Here is a 19,908-nt window from a genome sequence, read left to right on the forward strand (position 1 = left end):
GTTTCTGAGCCCTTTCGATTATCCATTACCAGGAAACCCTAATGCTGTGTATCCAAATTGAAAATAGGCATCGAGTGTTTTTATGACTCTAACCAAGACTGCTGTGTTTGATATGAATCCATTATAATCTAATGGTCAGATAAGCCACCATTCTCCCCAAAGATATGGCTGCCTTTCTGTTTGTCTGGCAACATCTCTGTGTATGGATCTTCTCTCCAGGGATACAGAAGAAACATTACAAGAGGTTACAAGCAGTCTTTTGAAGTCTTGTGCAACCTGTATGTGTAATCCTCATAGATTTTATCACCATTTTTCAAAGAATACATTTAATTTGATCTTATTATAGGTATTATTTTAAATATCCTTTTCATCACATTACTGAAAATGTTACATGGTTTGTGCTTTGTCCTTTGACAATTCATGATAGGTTAGCACTGCAATCAAATTACCACTAGGTAGAGCTCCGGTTGGACCCTGTCTGAATTATTATTATTTTTTTGTATTTTATTAGTTTATTTGTCAGGGACCATGCACAGTTCAGGCCCTGTACCAGAGTTAGCTATACAGCTAATTTACATCTGTGGTCCCTGGGCAAGGGAACTAAAAGGACAATAAAAAAAAGAGTTATCTATATTATATAACTCTTGGATTATTATTAAGTGCAACACACAATCTTAAAAAAAAAGTAAAATGATGACAGTGAAATTAGGGTTTGTTGATACTTTATTGGGACACACATACTCACAAGAGAGTGACGAGAACAGAGACATACAGAGGTCTACCTGCTTTTAAATTGTAACCTGGAATTCCTGTTGATCTACACCTTCTGAATATTGGCATCATTTACTTTCAAAGAAATATCAATTATGCATTTTTGTTCTGCAAGTGTCTTCTCTTAGGGATCCCTCCCTCTGAGTAATACCACAGTACTCCTGTATTATGTACTGTAAAAAATGACAACTATGTAATTAGAGTTGCTATCTCTCTAAGTTTGTCTCAGCAGCTCGAAGTCATTCCAGTGATGATGGACAGGAAAGTTTGTGTGGCAAAGCTGGGATTCAGTAGGAGCTCCTCCAGCAACTTACTGCCTTTCTCTCTTGTGTTCACTGAACACATGGCACTTTTCCACATACTCACCAATGTCCCACCTGGTAGATGACATGATCATGATCAGCTCACACTAATCCAATAAAATAAAAAGCTTTATTACAGTGTGTGTGTGTGTGTGTGTGTGTGTGTGTGTGTGTGTGTGTGTGTGTGTGCGTGCGCGTGCCCTACCAAGTAGATTGTTCATACTGTTAATCCAGGAGAAGACATAGAGTGTGTGGTTCTCCTCCGAACTCAGATCGGCTATGTTAGGCGCGCTGTCGTCCACCTAGACGTACAGATGTGACAGACAGAACAACAATAAGATAAATACACAAGTTGTAAAAATGTGGTTTAGAAATGAATGAATGTCTGCAGTTCTAGTTACGTACCCGCAAAATACGGCTTGGGAGAGGGGATATGAACATTGAAGATTTTTGCAAATTGGATTGGAAATGAGCAGCAGAAACATACTCAGCTGAGTTCAGCCAGCTTTTTGCAAAGGAAACCTCTGTAGAGGAGTAGTGGCTCTGCCTGAAGGAGAGGAGAGAACAAGAGAGGGATACAGCTTACTTGTTTTGTTGCTGAGAGTTAGATGACAAAAATGATACCACTCTAATATCTCTCTGTCAGATATGAAGTAGTCTTATCTACACAGTGCTGTTTCAATGCTGGATTATGGTCTGACTAAACTGGTTTATCATTCTGGGATAGGTGAAAAATATGCTCTGGGTTGTTTGTATTTCTTTAAACCAATCAAAAATGTCTTGGACGGTGATATGCCCCGGATGCAGCAACAGTGTTTTATCTTATTTTAGCATAAAGTTTAGAAACAGGAATAATCAATTGGGCTATTTCATCATTCCCTATAGACTAATGCCCACCATTTTATTTGAGTGTCCATGAGTGTGTAAATGTATCCATAATATATTTTTTACTCTTTTTTGTTTTTTGCACGGATTACACTAACAACACATAATGATAGATAGATAGATAGATAGATAGATAGATAGATAGATAGATAGATAGATAGATAGATAGATAGATAGATAGATAGATAGATAGATAGATAGTTAGATAGATAGATAGATAGATAGATAGATAGATAGATAGATAGATAGATAGATAGATAGATAGATAGATAGATAGATAGATAGATAGATAGATAGATTACCTGGAGTTGCATGCAGCAGAGGCATAAGTTGAAGCCATTTGGGCCACCCAGTAGAGACCAAGGAGAGAGTCTTTCTTCTCATTTTCAGGGAGAGGAGAGTCAGCTGCAGCCTTGAGGCCCTTTAAACACATACATACAACATTAAGGAGGTACTCCAGCTATTTATAATTGCACCTCCATAAAGTCAGGGGATGAAGAAGAGAGACAGATTATCATCAATCTATGAAACAGTGTCCACTAGAGTGGATTGCTATATTGTATGTGTGTGTGTGTGTGTGTGTGTGTGTGTGTGTGTGTGTGTGTGTGTGTGTGTGTGTGTGTGTGTGTGTGTGTGTGTGTGTGTGTAACTCATATACCTGGAAAAAGGCATCCCACTTAGACATGGCGTCAGGGTAGCTAGCTGCACAGCTTGCATATGTGGTGCAATAGTCCTGTACGCCTTCAGGTATCTGCATCTGGACCTAATAGAATCGCATAGCATAGCATAGCATAGCATAGCTGTAGACTCTTTGTCTTGTTTTCAATTGTCTCACTTTCAGTTTTAGATGTCTAGCTGCACAAGTACCTGAACTCCTTCTCCCATGAAGCCCTGCTTTGCAGCAGACAGGAAGGGCAGTACAGAGACAAAGTAGGTCACACCTGGAGGAGAAAGAAGAAGTTTTGTGTTTTAGTTTTCTACGTGTGTGTGTGTCCGCATGTGCGTGTCATACTTACAGCTCCACCAGCTCTGAGTAGAAACACACATAGTATCTCCTGTTTGCAGGCCGCAAGTGGTAGCACTGGTTGGGTCAGCGAGACGCCCTACAACACATTGTACATAACGGCATCAGTTTGTGTGTAGATTCTTTGGTAGCTGGTGGCGTTATTGTTATTATGATCTCTCAGATTAGGACTCAGTGACTCTGGAACTCACAGTAAAAGTTGGTTATTTATTCATTATATGTGTGAGAAGGTGAAGGAAACAGACTGTGAAATAATTGTTCAAAAAAAGAAAAAAGTTTTTTATCTTACCTGAGGTAAGCATCCATCCCAACTGCAGTGGCAGTCCCCACAGCGGACTGTCTGTGGCATTGGTCCCCATTGATCCCATTAAAGGGTCTGTTGCAACTATCATCAGACGGTAAAGACTCATGCGATGAAGGAAGTTCCATGGGTCGGGGGTCAGGATGCCATTCTGTGTCGGCAGGTCAGTCAATTGGCCGGCCGTTTGGGCCCACAGGATGGGCATGCCATTTTCTAGAAATACAGCAGAGCTGCTAAGAGACACTGCACATGCCAGGAGAAGGCTGAGGAATGATGGACGCAGCATGACTGAGGACCTGGGTAGATCTACTCTGGACTGACACAATAGTCACAGAAATGCACAGCTTATATACTCAGTTTAAATGTGCTGACCCACATATCACATGGACTAACCAGGTTCAATGGACCCTCAATGAAAAACAGATTAGATATTGTGTGTAGAGTTCAATACTATGCAAATACTCAGATCAGAAAGTCTCTCTATCATGCACATACTCAACTCAACAAGTAGATTACCATGATCCATGATCACTGACAACTGACAATGTTTTTCACATCTGAACCAATCAACTAACAAGTCAAGCTGAATGTTCTCAATGGCACATTGGATTTACATTTAAAACTTTATAACTTATTCTATTCACATTGATCCATGTGATACAATTTTTAATATTGCCTTGTTAAGCCATTTGGCTTACATTTTCTGTCTTAAAATAAATACATTCTGAATAACCATAATTCAGTCTATTAGTACAAAATGATTGTCATTTGACCTTTAGCCAGATCACCTGAATCGGCATAGAAACCCAGAGACCTGTTCTGCTGACTGATAACAAGATAAGACCTATGCCCTGTAGGTCAACAGTAATAAATCCACATCTGCAGATGTGACTGACCACCATACTGTTTGCCAGCAATCACTGAGAGAGAGGCACACACACAACATAAAAAGAGAACACAGGATCTGTCCTGTGTACACCTAACACACAATTGCATACATACAATGGGGAGAACAAGTATTTGATACACTGTCAATTTTGCAGGTTTTCCCACTTACAAAGCATGTAAGTAATTGTATCATAGGTACTCTTCAACTGTGAGTGACTGCACATGCCAGGAGAAGGCAAAACAAAAATCCAGAAAATCACATTGTGTGATTTTTAAGTAATTAATTTGTATTTTATTGCATGACATAAGTATTTGACACATCAGAAAAGCAGAACTTAATATTTTGTACATAAACCTTTGTTTGCAATTACAGAGATCATATGTTTACTGTAGTTCTTGACCAGGTTTGCACACACTGCAGCAGGGATTTTGGCCCACTCCTCCATACAGACCTTCTCCAGATCCTTCAGGTTTCGGGGCTGTCGCTGGGCAATACGGACTTTCAGCTCCCTCCAAAGATTTTCTATTGGTTCAGGTCTGGAGACTGGCTAGGCCACTCCAGGACCTTGAGATGCTTCTTACGGAGCCACTCCTTAGTTGCCCTGGCTGTGTGTTTCGGGTCGTTGTCATGCTTCAATGCGCTTACTGAGGGAAGGAGGTTGTTGGCCAAGATCTCGCGATACATGGCCCCATCCATCCTCCCCTCAATACGGTGCAGTCGGCCTGTCTTTTTTGCAGAAAAGCATCCCCAAAGAATGATATTTCCACCTCCATGCTTCACGGTTGGGATGGTGTTCTTGGGGTTGTACTCATCCTTCTTCTTCCTCCAAACACGGTGAGTGGAGCTCTATTTTTGTCTCATCAGACCACATGACCTTCTCCCAATCCTCCTCTGGATCATCCAGATGGTCATTGGCAAACTTCAGATGGGCCTGGACATGCGCTGGCTTGAGCAGGGGGACCTTGCGTGCGCTGCAGGATTTTAATCCATGACAGCGTAGTGTGTTACTAATGGTTTTCTTTGAGACTGTGGTCCCAGCTCTCTTCAGGTCATTGATCAGGTCCTGCCGTGTAGTTCTGGGCTGATCCCTCACCTTCCTCATGATCATTGATGCCCCACGAGGTAAGATCTTGCATGGTGACCCAGACCGAGGGAGATTGACCGTCATCTTGAACTTCTTCCGTTTTCTAATAATTGCGCCAACAGTTGTTGCCTTCTCACCAAGCTGCTTGCCTATTGTCCTGTAGCCCATCCCAGCCTTATCTAGGTCTACAATTTTATCCCTGATGTCCTTACACAGCTCTTTGGTCTTGGCCATTGGTGGAGAGGTTTGATTGAGTGTGTGGACAAGTGTCTTTTATACAGGTAACAAGTTCAAACAGGTGCAGTTAATACAGGTAATGAGTGGAGAACAGGAGGGCTTCTTAAAGAAAAACTAACAGGTCTGTGAGAGCCGGAATTCTTACTGGTTGGTAGGTGATCAAATACTTATGTCATGCAATAAAATGCAAATTAATTATTTAAAAATCATGCAATGTGATTTTCTGGATTTTTGTTTTAGATTCCGTCTCTGACAGTTGAAGTGTACATATGATCAAAATTACAGACCTCTACATGCTTTGTAAGTAGGAAAACCTGCTAAATTGGCAGTGTATCAAATACTTGTTCTCCCCACTGTATGTTGCATGCACTGGTAGACTCTAGACTTGATGGCCCCATGTTTGAATAAAAATGCAGCAGAAGTGCCATCTTGTATGCATCTATGATACAAACCCCAATTCTAAAGAAGTTGGGACGTTGTGTAAAAAGTAAATAATTTTTAATTTATTGGCCAAGTATACTTACATACACAAGGAATTTAGGTGTTAACTCTCTATACATAGACAAATAGTATTATAGACACATACTGTACAATAGAGACAACAATATACATATAGGCACATATCAACATAATATACAAAAAAGACAAGAACACATAATATCAAGACAAGTACACATGGAGTGGGATTTAGAGTGCAAAAAGTAATAGTGCAAAGTAGTGTGCAAGATGCATATTGGAATAATAAGTATGTAATGTGTAGAGAAGTGGGTGAGTGGCCAAAGTGGGGATGACCCCACTTATCCGCAGTTCAGTAGAGTGATGGCAGTGGGAAAGAAGCTGTTCTTATGTCTGGTTGTTTTTGTGCGCAGGGATCTGTAAAGAGAGTGTGTGCAGTATGTTTGTGGTCATGGGTGATGTTCTCTGCCCATTTCCTGGTCCTACCAGTGTACAAGACCTGGAGGGAGGAGAGGGGTGCCTGCAACACGTTCCAAAAAAGCTGGGACAGGGGCATGTTTGCTACTGTGTTACATCACCTTTCCTTTTAACAACACTCAATAACTGAGAGGGCACTGAGGACACTAACTGTTGAAGCTTTGTAGGAGGAATTCTTTTCCATTCTTGCTTGATGTACTGTTTCTGCAGCAGGGGTGGATTTTGAAAGTTAAAGAGTGAAACAAAATAAAGACAATTTCAAACTAAACCAAGTTAGATTTTTGTATTTTATTATAAACTTGCAAGAATATAGGAGTACTACAGTTTCACAAAAAGCACATCAGCTCAGTGTGGAAAAGTTTCTTCAACGAGTGAACAGGAACACTGAGACAGTAAATACATCTTCAGAGTGACAGAACACACACTTGGCTTATCATGACTTTTCATTTCTCACAGACAATCTGATACACATGAAGACAATCGAAAAACACAGGCGACATCTCGGAGCCATTTTGCCTCCTCCCCCCTGTACAACTTTCACCCCCTTGGTTACATCTCAACTGGCATGGGAGACCTGAATCTGCACAGGGAGATAGTCTACTGTGACCTTGTACTTTTATCGGTTCAGACAAACAGTGCTCACATTATGTTCCAGACTTTGTGAGAGAAACTAAAACAGAAATAAGATAAAAAATATAAAGAATCATGCTTAAATGTAAATTTGCCATTACAGTACGACTTCAGTTGCTCAACAGTCTGGGGTCTCGGTTGTCCCATTTTGCGCTTCATAATGCGCCCCACATTTTCAATGGTAGACAGGTCTGGACTGCAGGCAGGCCAGTCTAGTACCCGCACTCTTTTACTACAAAGCCACCCTGTTGTAACACGTGCAGAATGTGACTTAGCATTGACTTGCTGAAATAAGCAGGGACGTCCCTTCTTTCTTTATTTTGGATAGCCCCTTGAGATGTACCATCTCATTTTCAAGGGGGTCCCTTAAACAGACATTGCTTGGATGGCAGCATATGTTGCTCCAAAACCTGTATATACCTTTCAGGTGCCTTTACAGATGTGCAAGTTACCCATGCCATCACCAGACCAAGCTCAATCTTTTAAGATTGAACAGACCTTCCAGAAAAACGCGGAGTTTTTTTGTGATTGTTGCGGGCAAAAATCCTTGATTATGCGGCACATTTTCTTAAAAAATGCGATGGAATATGCGGGATATTTATGCAATTTTATGCGATGAAATTGCAGGAACTTGCAAAAAATGCGGGAACTTGCAAAAATTGCGGGAACTTGCAAAAATTGGGGGAACTTGCAAAAACTGCGGTTTGATGAAAAAGAGAAAACACCCTGCTTTTTTTAAACTTAATTTCCAAAAATAGTTTACAGATATTCAGTCATTGCAATAAGTAAACAAATAAGATACAAAAATATATACAAATAATATAATATTATTTAAATAAAAGTAATAGTCTAAACAGAGGGAAATAAAAGATACAAAAGAGACAGACTTTCAAAAATCGTTAATAATATATAATAATATAGACAGTAGGAGCACTTAAAGAAATTTGAGTAGACATCAGATATTAAGATAGCTTTCTTATTGGATACAAACTTAAGAGACTCAAAGTACATGTCAAATTCAACCTCCAACACCTGCTTTTCGATGATGTTCACGTCGCGTAATTACGTCACTTCATAACGTTCCCATGGCAACAGGGGAAAATGGCTGCTCTTGTGTGAAGTAAACGCAACATTTTTTCAACTTTCTACTAAGATATATTATGTGACTTTTTTGCAACGAAAATGCGGGGATTATGAAATCATGCAAGCACCGCATATTTTGCGCGGAAATCTGCAATTTATGCGGCGAAAGTGCGGCATATTTGAAAAAATGCGGCCCCCGCATGAATATGCGTACTTTGGCTGATTATGCATTGAATTATGCGATCGCATAATCGCGTTTTTCTGGAGGGACTGATTGAACATTAGTCTGGGGAGTCTGCTCTGTATTTTCTCTGCACAAGAGGCATGATCAACGGCCATAGTTCAAATGACTCTGTACGCAATTGGATAGTCCTTCAACCAATCAGACCAACGATCCGTGTGACGTAGTAGAGACAGTGGCATCAACAGGTTGCTGCGCTTTGGTGGCCGGCTTGTTGAATGTAAACAAAAAGCTGCTTGTTTGCTTCTCTATCGTCATCGTGCTAAACAGCGCGCCAGGTGGATAAGCCAGTTTGTGATTGGTTCCCGCAAATTTGTAACGGAAGCAGGATAGATAAACATACAGGTTTCCAGCCTCAGCTGCAGGGTGAAATCAAATCGCCGGCAGATCGGGCTGGGTTTACCCAGTCTACATGCCATGGGCACTAACACACCCCCACACCATCACAGATGGTAACAATCTGGATGGTCCTTTTCCTCTTTGGCCCGGAGGACCTGACGTCCATGATTCCAAAAACAATTTGAAATGTGGACTCGTCAGACCTGAGCACACTTTTCCACTTTGCGTCAGTCCATCTCAGATGAGCTTGGGCCTAGAGAAGCCGGCGGCGTTTCTAGGTGTTGATATATGGCCTTTGCTTTGCATGGTAGAGTTTTAACTTGCCCTTGTAGATGTAGCGACAAACTGTGTTAACTGACAATGGTTTTCTGAAGTGTTCCTGAGCCCACGTGGTAATACCCTTTACATAATGATGTTGGTTTTTAATGCAGTGCCTCCTGAGGGATCAAAGGTCACAAGCATTCAATGTTGGTTTTCGGCCTGAGGGGCTTGTAATAATAAAAAAAAACTGAATTAACACTGATGCACTACTTGCAGCTACTGTGATTACTTTAACCAGTGACTTCATATACCAGCCCCCCAAATTTGTGTTCTTAAACACTGGCATTGACTATTTGTACTCTGCACTGACATCACTTTGTCCATGCAGAGATTTCTCTAGATTCGCTGCATCTTTTGATCAGGTTATGGACTGTACATAATGAAATCCCTGAATTCCTTGCAATTGTATGTTGAGAAACGTTCTTAAACTGTTGGACTGTTTGCTCACGCAGTTGTTCACAAAGTGGTGAACCTCGCCCCATCCTTGGTTGTGAACGACTGAGCCTTTTTGGGATGCTCGTTTTATACCCAATCATGACCAATTAACCTATACACCTGTGGAATGTGTTTTTTTTAGCATTCCTCAACTTTCCCCATTCTTTTGATGCCCCTGTCCCAGGTTTTTTGGAACGTGTTGCAGGCGTGAAATTCAAAATGAGTGAATATTTGCAAAAAAAAAATAAAGTTGATCAGCTTGAACATTAAATATCTTGTCTTTGTAGTGTATTCAATTGAACATAAGTTGAAAAGGATTTGCAAATCATTACATTCTGTTCAACGTCCCAACTTCATTGGAATTGGATTGGTAGATAAAATATGAAAAAGTTCCCTCTATGGTGGGCCATGTGCAAAAACACATTGATGAAGTGTCCTCTAGGCTGCCCTTCCTGTTGGCTACTGAAAATGCGACGAAGTGCCGTACAGGGAGCCCTTCCTGTTGGCTACTGAAAATGTGAAGAATATCCTCCAGTAGAGAAAACGTGATCAAGTGCCCTCAAGGGTGTCCTTCCAGTGGAGAATCGTGAAGAAGTGCCCTCCAGGGTGCCCTTACAAATGAGAAAACGTGATGCAGTGCCATATGGGCTGCCCGTTCTGTGTGCTATTGCCCACCCCACCCCTCCTCATGGCACTCATAGGACTCCATATTTGAAGGGGGGGGGAGGTAAAAAAGTAACACCAATAACATTGTTTTTCACTTGTACTGAAACAGCTGACAAGCTGATTGCATGTATTGAGTAGGAATATGCAGTGTCAACATTTATAACGAGACACAGGCAATTACACGTATTGTCACAATATTCGTTTTCAGTGTTTTCTGTTGTTGTTGCTATATAGCCGTTCCTTTGTCATAAAGTCATTTCTACCAGTGATTTTTGCCTCCATTGCTCCAGACATCATGTGACGGGGGAGGGGCAGAGAATCAGGAAACACACTGCTGCTGCTGCTGCTGCTGCAAGTCACAAGAAAGGTAAAGTCTAAACTTACATAACTGAGCTGAACATTTAGGAAGGATTGACAACACTGATGGCTTAGCGCGATAAACACTAACTAAAGTTGCCGTTTCATCTTTAAGAGCTAAGAAATTAAAAGTAATTTGTTCTCCCGGAAAACGAGAGAGAAAAATCTTCAAATGGTGCTGCGACTTTGTTAGTAACTTAATGACTTCTGCAACCGCCGCATGTTGGCTCCAACAGAGGAATAAAGTCCACATAACAACAACTTTAACCCGGATGATAATAAGTGGCTCATTAGTAAATAGTGATCATGTATGCACTCCTCTTCTTGTCATTGGAAAGCTCCTGTGATTTCCGCATTTTTTCTTGCTGCCGCAGCTACTGTATTAGTAAATGGACAAATACACACCCGGGCGGACAGGGAGGGTGCAACACGTTTCATTAAAGTGGAAGTCATGATTCAGTGTTTAAATTTGCCTAAGTAAAAAGCATCAAACGTATCCCCGCTCATAGCAATAAGAGGGCTGAATAGCCTCTGTTTGACAGTGTCTTAACAGATTGGGATTTGCATACCCGGCCAAGGTTTCAGTCACTCTTGAGTCAACAGTACAGGAAGTCTGCTTGGCTGGGCAATTGTAAACATCCCTGACCCAACCCTGTTACATAGGCTTTATATACAGTAAATAAGAGCAGATGCCCCATTAGAAAATGTATTACACTTTGCATTTGAAATTGACAAACTATTAAGAAGTGGTTTCCAGCCTTTTTATCCAGGTCCCTGTCAGATGAATACCCCATAATAGGCCTAGTACAGTTTTCCAAATGTGTTAACTTTTTAAATTTTTAAAATGGATTTTAAGTAAATGTGGATGTGCTTTTCATTATGATTGATATGTTCATGTTTTAATGTTAATTTGGTCAAGTTTACATTTGTATAGTGTCAGGAGCATTCAACCATTTATCCGGGCATTACTTTGCGTATTATTCGGTGTCCCACTTCATGTGGATCTCTTCCTTTTAGATGTGCTGTGTTTCTAATTGTCTTGCATGTATGCCTTGCTGCACCACAAATTGCCACTTGGGGACAATATTAATAAAGTCGAAGTTGAGCTAATTATTCCAACTGTTTATCCACTAAATGTAGTCTAGCTAATTATTTCAACCATTTATCTAATAGTTTCAGCTAATTATATCAGTGAGCCATCATATTAGCTAGTCATTTTTGGACACGTTTTTTTTTTCCCATTAGGAGACTCCACAGTCTTTCCATTTCCCCTGTTGCACCTGCTGAAGAACCCCAGTTTGGGAATCGCTGCTTTGGACAATAGTTTTAACATGACAATGAAAACTGTACACAAAGTTGCGTCAATAAAGAAATGGTTTTCTGAGTTTAGTGTGGAAGAACGTCCCAGTTTTTGGAATGAGGTGTTCTAAAATTCTGTATGGGTGTAATGTTTGTTTGGATGTCAGCCCAGATGCCCAAAGGTTTTTTTCACGTCAGTCACCAACAAGTTGCAATAACTGCAGTTACTATGGTAATGTCATCTCGGTCTCACTCACTCACTCATGAAGTGACAGTCTGACAGTCTGTGTTGTTGTGTGTCCTCACAGCTCTCCATCATGGCCTACCAGGCTGGGTCTCCAGAGGAGCCCAGTGCTTTGGTTCACAATATCAGTTCCAACATCCAGAAGCTGACGCTGCTGAGTAATACACACACACACACACACACACACACACACACACACACACACACACACACACACACACACACACACACACACACGGTACACACATGAAAGACACATGGAGATACTTCACCATAGATAAACAATGTCTGCACTCTTTTCTTCCTCACCAGCCTCGGAGCTGCAGAGGGCAGTTTCTCTGCTTGGAACAGAGCAAGACAGCAGCCAGCTACGACAGACGCTGTGAGTTATGGGGGACCGGCAGGGTTTCATAATTAGTCTATTACGGTAAACATCTTAATACAAATGCAGATGGAGAAAATGTTAAACCTTTGAAGCACACCTGTCTGAAAGTGATCAATCGTAACACATTACATTGGGTCGATACTAATAGTGTATTTTTAATCTAATAAAAGCCTAATGCGGATATTGGCAACTCCACACACAACCATGAATGTGTTGTTGTTTTTTAAAGACAAACTAACTGCGTATCATTCCTACTGAAATTAGGGTCCTGTGAGATCTTCTTTTTTTTTTCTTCTTCTTCATTTAACAAATTAAAAATATATTTGTCTTTGGTCACCAGGCAACAGAAACAACAGCAAGGCAACCAGCTAGCGAAGGAGACTGACAGACTGATCAAGGCATTCAGTGCACTTCCTGTTGGCCCAGATCAGGTACTGAACTCTTAACTTCTTCATTAACTATTGTTTGAAGTCACAGTTCCCCTACTTGTTAATACCGATTTTGTTCCACACTGTTTTGTTTCCCAAGCTTTTATGTTTTGTGGCCTTTCAGTTAACATTTCTATTTCATGTATTTAGCGGCAGAGGAAGATACAAAAAGAGCGTCTGGTGAATGACTTCTCCGCTGCCCTGAACAGCTTCCAGAAGACCCAGCGGCAGGCGGCCAACCAAGAGAGAGAGTTTGTGGCCAGAGTCCGAGCCAGCTCCAGGGTTTCGGTGAGTAACCTGCTGTGCCTGCAAGCTCACAAGGTCAGAGTGTAGACCAGTGAAAGGGACTGTGATTAAATAATATATTAGTGAGTGACCATAATCCATATGCCAGTTAATAATCATCATCATCCACATTTCTTTCTTTATGCTCATAATGCCTCATCATACAAAACCCAATTTCAATTCCTAAGGAGTAAATCTCATCAGCGTCAGTGAGCCAATAAGCATGCAGCATGCTTCTACCAAGATCTAATAATGCTGGTGATTGGCTGTCACAGAGGCAGGCAGGAAAAACAACTCTATGTTACGCACAGAGACGCGGCTCACGTAGTAGGAGATGAAAAAAAAAAAAAAAAGACTGCCTTAATGTTGTAATTTATTTTTGTTTCATAAAATGGGTATTGAAAAAAGTATCGTTTAGGATCCGGTATCAAAGTCACGGTATTGGTAGCCTATCGGTACCGGTATCGAAATTTTCATTAACGATACCCAGCCCTAGTCAAAAGTGTCTTTTTCTGGCCACCCTTCTGAACTTTAATATCATCAACAGCTTGATAGGTGCAAACAGACATATTAGGTGGACAGTAAGAGGGTGGATACTGTTCCCATCCAACCTCAGTTGGGTACAGATGCATACAAGTAAAAGGAGATGCAGTCTATTGTAAGATTCCTAGAAATGTAACAATGGAATGCTTCGACCTTCAACGTTTTCATCAGACATACTTCCATGTGAACAAAAGGCAGACAAGAAATAACAGCTCCACCTACAAATAGAATAGGATTGATAACCTTTTCACTGTGCTATATTTTTATATTAATTGTTACTGTCATATATTTAAAGTGTATATACAAAATTATATATCTGTATTTGTAATATTTGTCCTAATGATTAAGACCTCTGAGAACTGTGCACTTCGTCATGTCTCTGAATTATAAATAAATTCTAATCTAATCTAAAAAAAAGTTTCTACCGTCACACACTGCCCTCTTATGGATCTAAGATCAGTGACAACTGTATCCTGTAACAGTAATAACTATTTCAGGGAAGGTGCTGCTGAGCCTGCATTTTATATCATTGTTGGTTTCTCTACTTAAGTTGTGTATCTATATTTGTTTGTAGTGAGAAAAGCTTCATAGGATGTACAGTAGCTCTCACATTATGGTGCCATTTAATTGCGACTGTTTTGGACGACTACTCCCTCTGGAGAGCATTCTTGCTTGGCAACTCTGTATCTGTATCTGCTGTGTTCAGGCTGATAAGCAGGAGCAGTTCTTTACTGCTTTAAATGGTTGGTAAGGAACATATCTCGGCTGGGGGAGCTAAATGCTAAAGTACAGGTTTTATTTGCTCTATGTCACCATGCGTACATTTTCGACTACTGTTCATTTGATACTTCAAATCAAATTTTATTTAATGAGGTATTATGAACATGGGCATTCTAGGTTTTATAGCATCTTGTACATACTGAATTATTGCTGTACCCACAATCACAGTAAAGTACATTAGCACAGAATGTTTATTTAAACCTCTTAATTTTTCTTTAACAGGGAGGACACCCTGATGACAGCTTTGGAAATGTGCCTAATTTCCTTGGGTAGGGTCCACCATTTATGATCATTATCATAGTTTCTGTTTATATTACTGTTATTATTCCATCATCTCCGTTTGTCCCTGCAGTGATTCTCAGGTGCAGGCTCAGACTGAGGCCATCACTGAAGAAGACTTGAGGCTGATCCAGGAGAGAGAGTCGTCCATCAGGCAGTTGGAGGTACAAATAAGAATCAAATGTCTATACCAGCATGGCCACTAATCTGTCCAGTACGTCATCACATGAACCATCTCTCTTTATGTTGCTCGATTCAGTCGGACATCACCGATATCAATGACATCTTCAAGGACCTGGGGATGATGGTCCATGAGCAGGGAGACATGATAGGTGAGCTTTTGTCACCTGCTAATAGATTTCTTGTCTGTTCCTCTAATAATGTAACAATGCACAACTGGAAAAAAAAAAGTTTTTACTTAATGACAACAGGACTGTGGGCTGGGGCAGCAGTCTCACGCACGCCCTCTTTATTCAATGTAATAAAATATTTATAACAAAACATTTATTAAGAATAGCACTAATGTAGGACAGGAGGCACAATGGTTTATGGAATTACATTTTTGAAATATGTGTGTACACTCCAAAACAAAGTAGAATTACAATATGAAAAAACAGGGACAATATTATGTAAGTAAATAACATAAATGAAGAATATGACCTTGTCTAAGGGATCTTCTGTACTGACCTGTCTACTCATCTAGGGACGTGTGAATTATTGCCACATGTGTTCCCCCTTCCTCCCACCCCCTGCATGTAAAATGTGTGTGTTTCCTGTGTGTTCTGCAGACAGTATAGAAGCCAATGTGGAGAATGCAGATGTGAATGTCCAGAGCGCCACACAGCAGCTGGCACGTGCTGCAGACTATCAGGTAAAACTCGATGGGACAGAGAGGATGATAAACAAAATAGAGGAGAGACACATAAGCAATGAAGGTACCAAGGAAAGGAACAAGGAGAGGATGAGAGGAGAGGCATTCAAATGTATAAATGTTAGCTTGGAACTAGTAAGATCAATTGTTCTAGGGGTCTTTGAGCAGGGCTTAAATTGAGCCGGAAAACGCCTGAACATGTTCCAGCACCTCGTTGGATCTGGAACCTTTTTTGTTGGATCCGGCACCTCCTGTGTCACCAGGAAAAATGAATCTCCTAAATGAAAAAAATAAACTACTGTTTGTGTAGTGTTTGTAAGAATACTCTAAAAGACGTGATCGTTTGATTTCTGGAGAGGCTGGTGTCGAATTGAAAGTTAAGCAAAAGGTTTAATAAAACAACACGATGAAAACGACAGTCAAAACACAATCAAACATAAAACATAAAACACTGCCAGCAGCAAACTGCAAAACATGCTTCCCCTGTCGGGTCACAGTTAGCAGCCATGCGACATGACAAAACGAAACACTGTAAACAGCGGACTTCAACATGCTTCCCCTTGTGGGGTCACAGATTGAAGCCCTGAATCTTGCTCAGGATCCCAATTATATTCATCTCTCTCAGGTTAAGGACACACCTCTGAATTTCAAGTTTACTACAGGTCACAGACAAAGGTCATTTATCTTGGTAGTGCTGATTATATTCAAGTTTACAGAGTTTGCATTTTCTTTGTTCTAACCCAGACTTGGCACCAGGAGTTTGGAGACTCAAAGAGACGTTTCTCTTCATATGTTAATAGTTGGTTTTAACCTAATCTATCTGCAAGAAACAGGAAGAGAGGGGGAGAGAAATAACCAGCTGTTTTTACCTTAGTAGGCTAGTCATTCTAGATTCCATTCCTATTTTCATAACCTGACTGCAGCATACAATTTATTCTTTAAAACATAGACATGGTTTTAACTTTTTACAACCTAACATGTTCAATGTTGTTATCTGTCTTGTTAGTCTTTATTCCCCATTGAAGTTCCACAAAAATCTTGTGTGTGCATTTTCGATGCTTTTTGAGGTGAATTTTCAGGGTAAGATGGAGGGGGGAGAGGGACGGAGGGAGGGGAGGCACTTCAATAGCGCGGCGCTGCACCTCTAGTGACACAAGCATTTGTGCTGCTTGAGATTGCTGTTATAGCCTCGTTTCAGTCAAGTGATAAATGTCAAAAAGACAACAAGGTTTGCTTATCCCAAACAAGCAAAATCCGTTTCTGCCGATCAAGAATGTGCAGACCACGGTGGGTTTTTTGGTTAATTTAATAGTCTGATGGATAATTGCTGCTTGTGAAAACGATTGTTGCAGTGAATTCCTTTTTTTTTTACATTTCGCACCGATGCACTGCGTGTTCTGAAATAAAAATAAATGTACACACAGCGTTGTTTAGGTTTTTTAGTCAGAGAAGCTACGTAGGCAGTGTCATTTTAAAACCCCCGTTTTGAGTCGCCGGATCCACCCCCCCTCTGCGCTCTGGGACCTCCCACTTTACAAATTAAGCACTGTCTTTGAGGCAACAGTATGTGTGCATGTATGAATCCTCCTCCTCCTACACAAGAACTCCCTTGTGTAACCAAGTTCTTAGTCAGTTTGCTTTGGTAAATAAGATGTAGATAAAGAGGCGTAAAGGAGAAAAGAAAAGAAAAAGCTGAGTCGCAAGGTGATCGGATTCATACTGTGGTTGAGAGTCACTTCCTGAGTAAAACAAATCCATCTCTCCATTAAAGGTCCCATGACATGGTGCTCTTTGGATGCTTTTATATAGACCTTAGTGGTCCCCTAATACTGTATCTGAAGTCTCTTTCCCGAAATTCAGCCTTGGTGCAGAATTACAGCCACTAGAGCCAGTCCCACAATGAGCTTTCCTTAGTATGTGCCATTTCTGTGTCTGTAGCTATTGAGGAGGAGAGAGGGGGGGGCAAGGTGGAGGGTGGGGGTGTGGCCTTGACCAACTGCCACTATGCTCATTTGAAAACCATGATGTCTCTCTCTCTCCTCTCTCTCTCTCTCTCTCTCTCTCTCTCTCTCTCTCTCTCATGGGTGGGCCAAATTCTCTCCTCATAAGAAGCAAGATTCCAGATCGGCCCATCTGAGCTTTCATTTTCTCAAAGGCAGAGCAGGATACCCAGGGCTTGGTTTACACCTGTCACCATTTCTAGCCACTGGGGGACCATAGGCAGGCTGGGGGAACGCATATTAATGTTAAAAAAACCTCATAAAGTAAACTTTTCATGCCATGGGACCTTTAATAAACCGATTCTATCTCATCATTATTTAATACACAACCACTTTGTGCTTTTTTTCGCCCCTCCAGCGGAGCTCCCGGAAGAAGATATGCATCCTGATGATATTGTTGGCTGTAGTTGCTGTTGTTATTGGACTTATCATCTGGGGCGCAGTCAAAAAATGAGGGCTTCTTCTTCTTCCCCTCCTCCACCTCTCCGGTTTAGTCATCAGCCTGGACAAAGGATTGAGCACCGTCCTTCCTCTCCTCATCCTCCTCCTTTTCTCCCCCCCCATGGGACTGTCAATGGGAGTCAATGGGACTGTCTGTCTTTCTTTGACTTGATTTATATTTTAAAGATGTTGCATTCCTCATTGACAGGAAAACACACTCCTTCACTGTGAAAACAAAACGAGCGCTGGTTGCTTTATTGTTATAATCAGCTTTAATTGAATTCTTTTTTTTATTTAGGCATGATTGTCCTGTAACACAGGACAGGTGCAGCCATGTTAGCTACCCCTCTACCGAACGTTCAATAAGATACAATACAGACAATGCTTCTGGGTGCAATGAAGCAGCAAGTTGCTGTAGGCAGGTAAGAGGGAATTAACCTTCAGATCAGTTATATTGCTGCAGCTGCTTTCTTTTATCAGGTCAGATATGAACAATTAAAACCATGTATCAAGTGCACTCTGTAAATTTGGGAGTAAAGTCAGCCTTGGTCCATAGCACAATAAAGCCAAACTGCATTCAGCTTATTGCAATGCATTATTTCCTGTATTTAAAATTGTAATTAATTAAAATGACTAGCTAATTTCTATTCAAATTGATGTAGTTGTAATTTTTTGATAGATCCATACTAAATCTTGTGATTTGGACCTTATATTACACTCCACTGTCAGCCAGCTATTCCAAGTAAGTTTCTTTTTCTTTTGTAAATGCAACACATAATCGTTTGAGTTGTGTTTTATGGTTTGTTTAACTGTACTTCGGTATGCTTCTTTTAAAGAAACCACACAGGTGTCTTCAATTTTCTGGCTGATTAGAGCTCGTTACACGTTGCAGGTGGGCCAGAGCTGCGTCAATCAGTCGTGGTCTAGTCAGCCAGTCTAAGTGGAAACACCTGTGTGGGGGCTTTACTCATAGGAAAGTACCGACAGTCAATTATCATTATTTCTCTGTGATTGACAACCCACAGTAACCGTCGTTTTTCCTGATATGAAGAAACCACAACCCAAAGTAAATAAATTGAAACCAAACACTACAAACTATTTGCTACTACTATTTGACATATGTAAAATTATGATCACATGTATATTTTCAATATTGAGATTTGGCTGCCTACCATATATAAATAAATTACCTGACTGTACTGAACCTGAAGTAAGATTGATTTTTTTTTTAAAATGTAATTCTTATGTTATTCTTAAATTAAATTGTGAATCACCACTTAAAGTTATTGGTTTTTTTTTCAACACAAAGGTCACTAAAGAAGTCCTTCGAGTATTTGTGCAAAACTACAATATTCTGCAGTAAAAATACGGTATAGATTTGCTTTCATTTAAATAATCCCACATATTGCTCCTTTGGTTAAGACTATAATGCTATGGTGTTCCTCTAATACCAAATAGCATAGCCTAATTGTCACCAACACTGGAGAAACCGACTGTTTATTCAGTAGTTAGTTTTACATTCAACGGTAAATAAATGAGAGACAGACTGGCAGGTTGCTGGCTGACAGTCAGTTGATAGGTAGCTTTACATATCATTAGGTGCTTATTTATTTAGGTTTATTTAAGTGACTCCAAAAAAACAAAGATTGAATGTCATTACCTAACCTTTGTCAGGAATTTGGATAAGACCATAGGGAAGATGAATAAGTAATGATCCTCCCACCCTCACCAACCTTGACTATCACCCTACCCTTGATCAAGTAATTCAACTTAACTGCTTCATTACAACTCAGTATCTACCAGTACAGGACAGTATATTGTCGGTGATGCTGGAAAAAAAAAAATAGTGTGCCCA

The 19,908-nt window shown here is 40.5% G+C and overlaps 2 protein-coding genes across 2 annotated transcripts; one reads left to right on the top strand and one right to left on the bottom strand.

Moving 5' to 3' along the window:
* Positions 1 to 705: 705 nt before the first annotated feature.
* LOC120546258 (protein LEG1 homolog) lies at positions 706 to 3,618 on the bottom strand. Its single transcript, XM_039781078.1, has 8 exons — positions 3,272 to 3,618; positions 2,975 to 3,061; positions 2,826 to 2,899; positions 2,617 to 2,721; positions 2,261 to 2,379; positions 1,479 to 1,620; positions 1,279 to 1,375; positions 706 to 1,148 (listed from the first exon to the last, which is right to left on the bottom strand). Exons 1-8 carry the CDS (start codon positions 3,567 to 3,569, stop codon positions 997 to 999), a joined length of 1,074 nt encoding a protein of 357 aa, XP_039637012.1. The 5' UTR covers positions 3,570 to 3,618; the 3' UTR covers positions 706 to 996.
* A 6,705-nt stretch (positions 3,619 to 10,323) lies between these two features.
* Positions 10,324 to 19,257, top strand: stx7l (syntaxin 7-like). Its single transcript, XM_039782619.1, has 10 exons — positions 10,324 to 10,508; positions 12,106 to 12,199; positions 12,354 to 12,423; positions 12,767 to 12,857; positions 13,005 to 13,142; positions 14,685 to 14,731; positions 14,815 to 14,905; positions 15,001 to 15,073; positions 15,530 to 15,612; positions 17,971 to 19,257. Exons 2-10 carry the CDS (start codon positions 12,115 to 12,117, stop codon positions 18,064 to 18,066), a joined length of 774 nt encoding a protein of 257 aa, XP_039638553.1. The 5' UTR covers positions 10,324 to 10,508; positions 12,106 to 12,114; the 3' UTR covers positions 18,067 to 19,257.
* The last annotated feature ends 651 nt before the right edge of the window (positions 19,258 to 19,908 follow it).

Source organism: Perca fluviatilis, chromosome 18 (genome assembly GCF_010015445.1).
Source record: "Perca fluviatilis chromosome 18, GENO_Pfluv_1.0, whole genome shotgun sequence".
In the NCBI taxonomy this organism is placed as follows: Eukaryota; Metazoa; Chordata; class Actinopteri; order Perciformes; family Percidae; genus Perca; species Perca fluviatilis.

What these genes read in the sequence shown, in the direction of transcription:
- LOC120546258 (XM_039781078.1), bottom strand. Translation starts at nt 3,569, where the DNA reads ATGCTGCGTCCATCATTCCTCAGCCTTCTCCTGGCATGTGCAGTGTCT. An exon ending in TCTGCTGCATGCAACTCCAG is followed by an intron (nt 1,621 to 2,260) that starts GTAATCTATCTA and finishes CCTCTCCTTCAG; the next exon opens with GCAGAGCCACTACTCCTCTA. An exon ending in TCCCAAGCCGTATTTTGCGG is followed by an intron (nt 1,376 to 1,478) that starts GTACGTAACTAG and finishes CTGTACGTCTAG; the next exon opens with GTGGACGACAGCGCGCCTAA.
- stx7l (XM_039782619.1), top strand. Translation starts at nt 12,115, where the DNA reads ATGGCCTACCAGGCTGGGTCTCCAGAGGAGCCCAGTGCTTTGGTTCAC. An exon ending in TTCCTGTTGGCCCAGATCAG is followed by an intron (nt 12,858 to 13,004) that starts GTACTGAACTCT and finishes TCATGTATTTAG; the next exon opens with CGGCAGAGGAAGATACAAAA. An exon ending in CACGTGCTGCAGACTATCAG is followed by an intron (nt 15,613 to 17,970) that starts GTAAAACTCGAT and finishes TCGCCCCTCCAG; the next exon opens with CGGAGCTCCCGGAAGAAGAT.